This window comes from Gopherus evgoodei, unplaced genomic scaffold, assembly GCF_007399415.2.
Source record: "Gopherus evgoodei ecotype Sinaloan lineage unplaced genomic scaffold, rGopEvg1_v1.p scaffold_80_arrow_ctg1, whole genome shotgun sequence".
Lineage (NCBI taxonomy): Eukaryota > Metazoa > Chordata > Testudines > Testudinidae > Gopherus > Gopherus evgoodei.
Window position 1 is genome coordinate 203980 of NW_022060101.1, and position 10682 is coordinate 214661.

Below are 10682 nucleotides of genomic sequence, written 5' to 3' on the forward strand. Positions count from 1 at the left end.
GCAGGGTGAAGATTAAAGGTGTGTGTGTGTGGGGGGAATTAAGCCAGGACTCCTGGGTTCTCTCCTGGACTAAGGCTCCTAAATCACTTTAACTCTTTGGAAGACACCCCCGGGCAGCGCAGGGGGCAGGCTGAGGGGCACGTGGGTAATGTGAGCAGATGGGGGCGGCTCATTGGGGGGCGGGGGGACCCTGGTGTGTCCTGTGACTAAGCACAAAGGGTTCAGATCCCCCCCCACATGTCTGTGACTCTAACTGAATTGCGGGAGGGGCGGCCCGGGCCCCTGCGTCTGGGTGGGGCTGGGGTGGGGGGGCAGCCCTGGGCTGGGGGCCTGGGGCTGCCCCCCCAGCTGTGCCGGAATCTCACTTCCTCCCTGGCCCGGCCCCGTGGGTCTGTCGCAATGGGCAGGACACGCCCGTGGTGCCCAATCCCCGCGGGGGGGCGGCTCCCAGGGCCGGCAGCAGCGCGCCCCACAGCACAGCGGGATCGCGACCCACACGGCATGGGGGGCCCAGGCAGCCTCCTCCTTCTCCCCATCCTCCTGCTGGGGGGCGCTGAGTCACGTGAGTAGGGGCAAACGGGCCTTAACCCCTCCCCCAGGAGCGGGAGGTGGGGGGCTGGGAGCCAGGACTCCTGGGTTCTCTCTTCGGCTATGAGCAGGGAGCGGGGGCTGGTGGGTTAGAGCAGGGGGGCTGAGAGCCAGGACGCCTGGGTTCTCTCCCTGGCTCTGGGAAGGGGGTGGGGGCTGGTGGTTAGAGCGGGGGGGGCTGGGAGCCAGGACTCCTGGGTTCTCTCCCCGGCTCTAGGAGGAGAGTGGGGGCTGGTGGACTAGAGCAGGGAGGGACTGAGGGCCAGGACTCCTGGGTTCTCTTCCTGGCTGTGGGAGACATTTCTCTGTCACAGGCCCCGGGTGGGGTGGGGTGTGTGTGCAGTGGTATATTTCCCGTGGTATCGGGGGAGGGCTGGGACGTACTGCCCAGGTGGGGGAGAGTCCGGCAGCAGTCTGGGGTGCCAGTGGATAGTGGGTGTGTTGTGGGGTGCCAGGAGCTCACTGGGGAGTTGGGGCCAGACCCACCCCTGAGGGTGATGTCATTGGTCTGGGGCCGGATGTGGCAGCAACCTCCTTCCCCACTGTTTTCACCCCACGTCTGCCTCTGTCCACTCTCCCTGCAGCCCTGTGCCTGGGCTAGGGAATCGGGGTTCATGGGCTGTGTGGTGGCAGGGCTGCCCTGTGGTGCTGGGGAAGGGAACTCCATGTGTGTGTCTGTCCGCTGGCTGTGTGTGTATGTGTGCAGTGTCCGTGCACACACACCCTCTGTCCCATTCTCAGCACAATTGTTCATGCTCTACTGTGTGTCAGGTGCCCTGTAGTGCTTCCAGCTGCTGGTGATTCCCCATTTGCTCTGTGCTTGAGGAGATGAGTGAGCTGTCCGTCAATCCCCCTTACAATTATATTGGGGATTTTTTGGGGGGGATTTCTGTGGAGCTGTGGGAGTGGAGGCTGCTTTCCCGGCGTTTGCGGGGGGGGGGTGCAGGCAGATCCCACTAACACCACCGCTCCCCCTCCCCCGCAGGGTCGCACTCCCTGCAATACTTCCTGACGGCCGTCTCGGAGTCCGGCCCAGGGGTGCCCGAGTTCACCGTGGCTGGCTACGTGGACGGGCAGCGCTTCGTGGAGTACGACAGCGAGACCCAGCAGATGCAGGCCCGGGCACCCTGGATGCAGGAGACCGAGCCTGAGGTCTGGGAGCGGGAGAACCGCGTCCACAAGGTGCGTCAGGCCTGCTTCCGGGGCAAGGTGCGGAGCCACATGCACCTCTACAACCAGAGCAGGGGTGAGTCTGCGCCCGCACGCGGCCAGAGGGGCTGGGGCACTGGGGACACGGGGGTGGGGAGAGAGGGGACCTGGAGCACTGCTCTGGGAGCCAGGACTCCTGGGTTCTGTCCCCAGCTCTGGGAGGGGATTGGGGGCTGGTGGGTTAGAGAGGGAGTGGGGGCTGAGGAGTGGGAACCAGGACTCCTGGGTTCTAGCCCTGGCTCTTTTCCCTTGACCTGCTGGGTGACCTTGGCCAAGTCAGTTCACTTCTCTGTGCCTCAGTTTCCCCTCTGGTTTCTTGTCTCTTTGCGCCGTTACCTGTTTGGGGCAGGGACTGTCTCACTGTGTCTGTGCAGCGCCCCCAGCGGGCCGGGGCTCCCTACCCCTCTCTCTGTTCCCAGGAATGGCCGGATCAGAACCAAGGTCCATGCAGTCCTGCCCAGCCAGGACCCCGCGGGGGGCAGATGAGGGCTGGCACTGAGGGGGGCACAGGGCAGGGCCCTGCAGGATCCCTGCTAAGCAGGGTCTGGGGTGGGGTCCAGGGAGGGGTCACAGACCCAGCAGTGGTCCTGGCTCTGTGGGGTCCCCGTCCCAACGCCACTCCCGGTTCTGCCCCACGCAGGCTTCCACATCTTCCAGTACGCCTATGGCTGCGAGATCCGGGCGGACGGCAGCACCGGGGGCTTCCGGCGCTTTGGCTACGACGGGGGCGACTTCCTGATCTACGACGCCGCCCGGCACCGCTGGGAGGCTCCCGCCCGGGAGGCCGAGGCCACCCAGCGCCGGTGGAACGGGGACCCGGTCGCCCTGCAGTACTATCGCCACTTCCTGGAGCGGGAGTGTGTCGAGGCCCTGCGCCGCTACCTGCAGCTCGGGCGGGGGGCTCTGGCCAGGCGGGGTGAGGGCAGGGGGTCCTGGGGGGTGAGGTGAGGGTAGGGGGCGCTGGCCAGGGCGGGTGAGGGCAGGGGGCCCTGGGGGGTGGGGTGAGGGTAGGGGCGCTGGCCAGGCGGGGTGAGGGCAGGGGGCCCTGGGGGGTGAGGTGAGGACAGGGGGAGCTGGAGGTGGGGTGAGGGCAGGGGGTGCTGGCCAGGCGGGGTGAGGGCAGGGGGTTCTGGGGGGCAGGGGGCGCTGGGGGGTGGGAGAAGGGAGGGCAGAGAGCACTAGGGGTGGGATGAGGGCAGGGGGAGCTGGGGGGGAGGGAGGAGGGCAGGGGGTTCTGGTGAGGCAGAGGAAGGGCAGGGGGCGCTGGGGGGGAGGGGGAGGACCTCCCATGGGGCTGGGGGGCAGGGACGTCCCTGATGCTCCCCGACTTCCCATTTGGGGACACCCCTGCCCCATGGATCCCCTGGCCCCTCACTCCAGGTCTGTGTCCTCATCCGGGCCCAGGGAGGGATGTTGGGGCGAGTGCTGGTAGCGGCCGGGGGGACCGGGGTGCTGCTCACTGGCCGTGACCCTGCGGCTCCCCCTCTGCCCCCTCGTCTCCCCAGAGCGCCCGGCCGTGCGGGTCACCGGCAGAGACGCCCCTGACGGCCCCACCACCCTCTGCTGCCGGGCCCACGGCTTTTACCCCCGGGACATTGCCCTGAGCTGGCTGCGAAAGGGGGAGAGCAGAGAGCAGGAGACGTGGCGAGGGGGGATCCTGCCCAACGGGGACGGGACCTACCACGCCTGGGCCACGGTGGAGCTCGACCCCCGGGAGAGAGGCCTGTACCGCTGCCATGTGGAGCACGAGAGCCTGGCCCAGCCGCTCGTCGCCGTGTGGGGTGAGGCCGGGGGGAGGGGGATTGTGGGGGGGCTGAGCCCCTGCATAGGTGATGGGGACTGACCCTGTGATGGAGGAGGGGGGCTATGGGGCACTGATGGGGGAACCGAGTGATTGACTCCTGTAATGGGGGCTGGGGGTTCTATGGGGCACTAATGGGGGAGGGGGTAACTGACCCCTGTGATGGGGGAGGAGCCCAGGGGGGCTATGGGGCACTGACAGGGGAGGGGGTGACTGACCCCTGTGATGGGGGAGGAGCTCAGGGGGTCTATGGGCACTGACAGGGGAGGGGGTGACTGACCCCTGTGATGGGGGAGGAGCTCAGGGGGGCTATGGGGCACTGACAGGGGCGGGGGTGACTGACTCCTGTGATGGGGGAGGATCTCAGGGGGGCTATGGGGCACTGACAGGGGCGGGGGTGACTGACTCCTGTGATGGGGGAGGATCTCGGGGGGGGGGGGGGCTATGGAGCACTGCCGGGGGATCAGGGCAGTGGCGGGGGGAGTCTCGTCCGGTTCCCTTCAGCCCTTGTCCTGTCCCCGTCTCAGAGTCGCCGTCCGAGTCGCTGCTGGTCCCGGTGGTGGCGGGCGTGATCCTGGCCCTGGGGGCGGTCGCCGTGCTGGTCGGCCTGGCCTGGAGGAGGAGGCAGTCAGGTACGGAGCCGGGGCGGGGGTCCCCGGGCTGCCCCACGCCCTGCCCCCCCAGTGCTGGTGCCCTGGGCTCCCCGAGGGGGGCTGGCAAGGACCCTGATGGGGACTCAGGGAGGGAGCCGACCGCTCACCCTGGGGTGTCTGGTCCCCTCCCCGCGGGCTGGGTTTATCGGGGACCCTGAGCCCCGGTGTCCATGCTGGGCCGGGCCCCGGAGAGCGACCAGAACCGGCTCCAGCGGTCGCTGAAATCTGCCTTCTCCCCGCAGGGCCCAAGGCGGATCTGTACTCGCCGGCGCCGGGTGAGTGAGACGGCCCCATGCTGGGCTGGGCGCTGTCCGTGTCCCCCCACCGAGACCAGCCTGGCCTTGGCGCTGAGCTGTGCAGTGTGGGGGAGCTGGGGAGCAGGGTCCAGGCACCATGAACACCCCGAGGGCGCTGGGCCTGCCGGGACAGTCGCTGTCCTGTGGGTCTGTCTGAAACCCGAACCCCACGCCCAGTCCCCGGGGCCCCTGGCGGGAGGTTAGCTCCCACGCACCTTCCCGAAATCAGGCATCAGTGGCTGCCAGGGCGGGGGGGAATTAACCCCTGGAACAGCTGGCCGGGCGATTCTCCGTCGCTGGCAGGGCTTAGCTCACAGGGGGTGTTTGCTCCCAGATCTGCTCTGGGGATCCTTGTGGGGCCGGTCACCTTCCCTACCTGGGCTGGGCCGTTCCTTTGCCTCTGTGTCGCAATCTGACCAGCCCCCGTTTGTTCCCCGTGGGGCAGGGAGGTGGGGAGCTGAGCCCAGGGGAGTGTATCAAGCCCCACCAGACACTGACCCCCTTCCCTTCTCCCCCCACAGCCAGCGAGCATGGATCGGACAGCTCCATCACCGGTATGTGGGGGGGGCTCTGTCCCAGAGGAGACCCCCAGGCCCGGCCCCTCCGACAAGCCAGCCCTGAGCTCCAGGCTGGGGTGCCGAGTGCAGGGCCAAGTCTGCGGCTGGGTCTGTCTCCCCTCTGCAGAGAGGGGTTCCAGGCAGCGGGAGCACTGGGGGGTGTCTCTGGGAGGGGGAGAGCTTGGGGTGGTCTCTCTGGGGAATGGCCCTAGGGGAAACCCACCCCCCCAGCCCCTCTCTGACCCATACGGACGCGGCTCGGGGCAGACCCTGACTCTCCCGTGTCTTCCTCCTGCAGCTCTAACGTAGCCGGTTGGAGCCGGAGGAGACTCCAGACTGTGAAGACGGACTGACCCAGGGGCTCCAGTCCCCCTGCCCCTCCTCAGTGTTATCTCCCTGTTACTCCTTGCATAGGGCCTCGGAGCTGTGCCTGGTGAACAGCCCCACGTCTCCTGAACCTCCCGCCTCCCTGGGACCCACTGCCGGGGGGTCGCCTGCCCCGTGCTCTGCATGTCGGCCACGGGACGCGAACTGGGGAGCTCGGATGGGCACGGCCGGCCCCATTTGCTGTCTGGTTTATTTAGAGTGTGAGCCCCTTGGGGCAGGGACTGCGGCCTCCTTATCTCTGGGGTGCATGGAGCCCCATCCCAGCACCCACTGGAGAAGGGGGGAAGGGCCGGTCACGTGGGAAACCGTAATTTTTGGCCTAAAACCGAACACTTCTGCCTGAAAACCACCAAATTCCATGTGGCGAAGCTACCGCAGTTGCCCATGGGAGCTGGAGTTTGGGTGCCCCGTGCTCCCACTCTCTGTAGGCTCCCTCAGAGCATCATGGGAGTCCCTGTTGGTGGGAGCAGTGCAGTCTGGGAGCCAGGACTCCTGGGTCCTATTCCCAGCTCTGCTGCTGGCTCGCTGTGAGGCCCTGAGTGATTCCCCTCCCCGCTCTGTGCCTCAGTTTCCCTCTCTTGAAAACAGGGAGAATACTTCCTGTCCTGCCGGGGGGGGGGGGGGGGGGGCTTGTGAGGGTGCCTGTTACAGGTGTGATGCAGTAGGGACTGTCTGTGTGGGGAGGGGGAGAGCAGGGGAGGACTTTAGGGGATAGACGATGCCAGGGCCCGTAACCTGAGCTAGGTAAGGGAGGGGAAAGGTCAACACCTTTGCCCGGGAAGGGGACAAAGGAAGGGAGCGGCAGGAGGGAAGCAGTTGGAGTTTGGGCTTGGGCCCGTGTGGGCGGAATTCAGGGTATCCTAGCTAGGATCCAAGCACCCTAAAAGCCCAGAAGGACTTAGTGGAGGGGTCCTGACTGTGCCTGCAAGCTCTGCTGTAACCTGTGTTCCTGTTGTCCAATAAACCTTCTGTTTTACTGGCTGGCTAAGAGTCACTGTGGGTCCCAGGAAGAGGGGTGCAGGGCCGGACTCCCCCACACTCCGTGACAACTGGTGGCAGAGGTGGGATATACTGCAGCCCGTGGACGGCGCTTCCTGCAGTAAGTGACTGGGGAGCAGTGAAACGAAGGGGTGGTTAACCCCTGGGAGTGTGTGCCCAGTGAGAAGGACTTTGCAGTAACAGGGTCCCCCGGGGGATTGCAGCGAGCAGTCCCAGGGGCGGAGGAGTCTGCAGCTCGACCCTGGCAGAGAGGTGGTGACCTCACGAAGGGCTGGTGCACTAGGGGCCCCCCTGGAAACCGTGGGGAGCGGCGAGCACCCCGGCCTGTGAGTGGCCAGCAGGAAGATGTATGCCAAGCGGCGCAAGTGTGACCTGCTGGAGCTGTGCAAGCAGAGGGGGTTGCGCCCGGGGAGGCTCACCAAAGACCAGCTGATTGCCCAGCTGGAGCAGGGAGACCGCACGAATGAACGGGGCCCTGTCTCTGAGGGAAGCAGCCGGGCAGATGCAGCGCAGGCACCAGTGTCTGTCCCCGCTGGGAGTGGTCAGCCGGCGGACGAGGGCTTCCTGAGACCCCCCCTTCCTAGGCCTAGGGGAAGGGCGGGGAGGAGCCCAGTGAATACCGAGGGCACCGTGACCCCCCCGGCCAGCAGGGGATCCGCCCGGCAACGCTCGGCATCCGTGGAGCGGAGGCGGCTGGAATATGAAAGGGAGCTGAGACGGGAAGAGCTCGAGTTAAAGAGGCGAGAGCTGGAGGAGAAGGCGAAACAGCGTGAACATGAGGAGAACCAGCGCCAGCGTGAGTGGGAGGAAAAGGAGAACCAGCGTAAACATGAGCGGGAGGAAAAGGAGAAACAGCGTAAACATGAGCTGGACCTGGCCCGGCTGGCGAGCAGTGGGGCCCTGGCTGCGGTGAGTGAGGGGGGGCCCAAGCCTACAAAGAGCTTTGATAAGCACTTGCTGCCCCGGCGTAAGGAGGGGGAGGACATAGATACCTTCCTGACGGCCTTTGAGAATGCCTGCGAGCTGCACAGGGTTGACCCTGCAGACAGGATCTCATTTCTCACCCCCTTACTGGACTCCACAGCCGTGGAGGTGTACAGCCGACTGAAAGGGGCGAAGGCAGGGGACTACGAACTGTTCAAACAGGCCCTGCTCCGCGAGTTTGGGCTGACTCCTGAGATGTACCGGAAAAAGTTCCGGAGCCAGCGTAAAACCCGTGAGGTCACATACCTACAACTGGTCAACCGGGCTCAGGGGTATGCCCGCAAGTGGACAGCTGGGGCCCAAACTAAAGAGGACCTGCTTGACCTATTCATACTGGAGCACCTGTACGAGCAGTGCCCGTCCGACCTGAGGCTGTGGTTGATGGACCAGAAGCCGGAGAACCCGCAGCATGCAGGCCAGCTGGCCGACCAATTTGTGGACAGTCGGGCAGGGGATGGCAGGGAGGAGTCTCGAAGGAGCAGGCCTGCCTCAACGCAGAGAAAGAGTCATCATGGGACCTCCCAAAGGGGTCCTATGGAGAACCCCCCCAAAAGGGGAACATCCAGCGGCAGGTCCCTCCGACCCACTCAAGGGGACCCACGAGATATGGGCTGCTATCGCTGTGGCCAACGAGGTCACATACGGGCCCAGTGCCCCAAGCTCAGGGACAGACCAAGCAGACCCAACCCGCAGAGGGTGGACTGGGTAAAAACCCAATCGGAGGAGGGGCTACATTCCCAGGAAAGGGGGGCTGGCAACATACCACCTGTGGATGCTCCAGGCTCCGGGTTTTTGGTTTACCGGATAGGCGCGGGGCTGCCCCTCCGGAAAGAGTGCATTGTTTCCCTGGAGGTAGATGGGAGGAAGGTCACTGGGTACTGGGACACGGGTGCAGAGGTGACGCTGGCCCGGCCCGAGGTGGTGGCCTCAGATCGGATGGTGCCCGACACCTACCTGACCCTGATGGGCATGGGCGAGACCCCATTCAACGTGCCCGTGGCAAAGGTACACCTGAAATGGGGGGCCAAGGAGGACCCCAACGATGTGAGGGTACACCGATATTTGCCCACTGACGTGTTAATGGGAGGGGACCTCGAGGACTGGACTAGTAACACCCAGAGTGCCCTGGTCGTGACTCGTAGTCAGAGTCGGCAAATGGCACTGCTCCCCGACAACGGGGAAGGTACTCGACCTGAGGTGCAGGACCCTAACTCAGGGAACGGGGAACGCCCAGGGGCACGGTGCAGAGAGGCTGCGGCCTCAGACCCAGCCCGCAAGAGAGAGCCGGTCCCCATCCCTGTCCCAGCTGCTGAGTTCCAGGCCGAGTTGCAGAAAGATTCCTCCTTGCGGAAGCACAGGGACCGGGCTGACCTTAGTGCGGTACAGACCATGAGGAGAGGTTGCAAGGAGAGGTTCCTGTGGGAGAAGGGGTTCCTGTACCGAGAATGGGCTCCCCCAGGGGAAGTAGAGTCATGGGGGATCAGGAGGCAGCTGGTGGTTCCCCAGAAGTTTCCTCACAAGCTGCTGTACCTGGCTCATGACATCCCTCTCGCAGGGCACCAGGGAATCCAGCGCACCAGGCAGAGGCTGCTACAGAACTTTTACTGGCCTGGGGTCTTTACCCATGTCCGACAGTACTGCCAATCCTGTGACCCCTGCCAGAGGGTGGGGAAGGCCCGGGACAAGGGGAAAGCGGCTTTGAGGCCTTTACCCATCATAAAAAAACCTTTCCAAAAGGTGGCCATGGACATAGTGGGACCCCTCAGCAAAACAACCCGGTCAGGGAAGAAATACATCCTGGTGGTGGTGGATTTTGCCACTCGCTACCCCGAGGCGGTGGCCTTGTCCTCTATCGAAGCAGACACAATGGCAGATGCGCTGCTGACAATTTTCAGCCGGGTGGGGTTCCCCAAGAAGGTCTTAACGGACCAGGGGTCCAACTTCATGTCGGCCCTGCTCCGGTCCTTATGGCAGAAATGTGGGGTCCAGCACAACTGGGCCTCAGCGTATCACCCCCAGTCCAACGGGCTGGTAGAAAGGTTCAACGGGACGCTGAAGATGATGCTAAAAACATTTATAAACCAGCATCCGCAAAATTGGAACAAGTACTTACCTCACCTGCTGTTTGCGTACAGGGAGGTACCCCAGAAATCTACCAGGTTTTCACCTTTCAAACTGTTGTATGGAAGGCGGGTGAGGGGGCCCCTAGACCTAATAAGGAACAAATGGGAGGGGAAGGCCTCTCCCGAGGGAGAGTCAGTGGTGGAGTATGTCCTGACCTTCCGGGAAAGACTGGCTGAGCTCATGGGCCTGGCCAGGGAGAATCTGGCCCGAGCCCAGAGGAGGCAGAAGGTCTGGTATGACCGCACGGCACGGGCCCGTGACTTCGCCACCGGGGATCAGGTGATGGTTCTTATCCCCGTGAGGAGAAACAAACTCCAGGCTGCCTGGAAAGGGCCCTTCAAGGTTATCAAGCAACTGAATGAGGTAAACTATGTGGTGGAGCTGTCAAACCGGACACATCACCGTCGGGTGTACCATGTGAACATGATGAAACCATACTATGACAGGGGGAATGTGGTGTTGGCCGTGTGTGGACATTGGGAGGGGCAGGGAGATGACCCCTTAGTGGATCTATTCCCTGGGACAAAAGCTGGTTCCCCCCTGGAGGCGATTCCCCTCTCTGAGCAACTGACCCCGGGCCAGCACGCTGAGATCAGGGGGGTGCTGCATCTGTACCGACAGCTGTTTTCCAACCAGCCTGGACGCACTAATTTGACTGTCCACCGGGTGGAGACCGGGTCACATGCCCCTATAAGATGCTCCCCTTTCCGGGTCACTGGTAAAACTGCCCAGAATCTTAAAAAAAAGGTCAGGAACATGCTGGCTTTGGGGGTGATCCAGCCGTCTTCCAGCCCTTGGGCCTCGCCAGTGGTGCTGGTTCCCAAGAAGGATGGGTCAATCCGGTTCTGTGTGGACTATCGAAAGCTCAATGCCATCAACGTATCTGATGCCTACCCTATGCCCAGGCCTGACGAGCTCCTAGACAAGCTGGGAGGTGCTCGGTACCTCACCACTATGGATCTTACCAAAGGCTACTGGCAAGTGCCGCTGGACGCAGATGCCAGGCTGAAATCGGCCTTTATCACCCCTCTGGGGCTCTATGAGTTTCTGACCCTGCCCTTCGGCCTCAAGGAAGCGCCGGCCA

General features: G+C 64.0%; 1 protein-coding gene across 1 annotated transcript; it reads left to right on the forward strand.

The window, feature by feature from the left end:
- The first annotated feature begins 442 nt into the window (after positions 1-442).
- LOC115643975 (major histocompatibility complex class I-related gene protein-like) lies at positions 443-6124 on the forward strand. The gene is made up of 8 exons (XM_030548033.1): positions 443-562; positions 1574-1834; positions 2438-2713; positions 3303-3578; positions 4126-4230; positions 4494-4526; positions 5069-5101; positions 5403-6124. Exons 1-8 carry the CDS (start codon positions 502-504, stop codon positions 5411-5413), a joined length of 1056 nt encoding a protein of 351 aa, XP_030403893.1. The 5' UTR covers positions 443-501; the 3' UTR covers positions 5414-6124.
- Positions 6125-10682: the final 4558 nt, after the last annotated feature.

Excerpts from the sequence above, each read along its gene's own strand:
- LOC115643975 (XM_030548033.1), top strand. The coding sequence starts at position 502 with ATGGGGGGCCCAGGCAGCCTCCTCCTTCTCCCCATCCTCCTGCTGGGG. Across the intron at positions 1,835-2,437 it reads CCTCTACAACCAGAGCAGGG|GCTTCCACATCTTCCAGTAC; the intron begins GTGAGTCTGCGC and ends TGCCCCACGCAG. Across the intron at positions 3,579-4,125 it reads GCCGCTCGTCGCCGTGTGGG|AGTCGCCGTCCGAGTCGCTG; the intron begins GTGAGGCCGGGG and ends TCCCCGTCTCAG.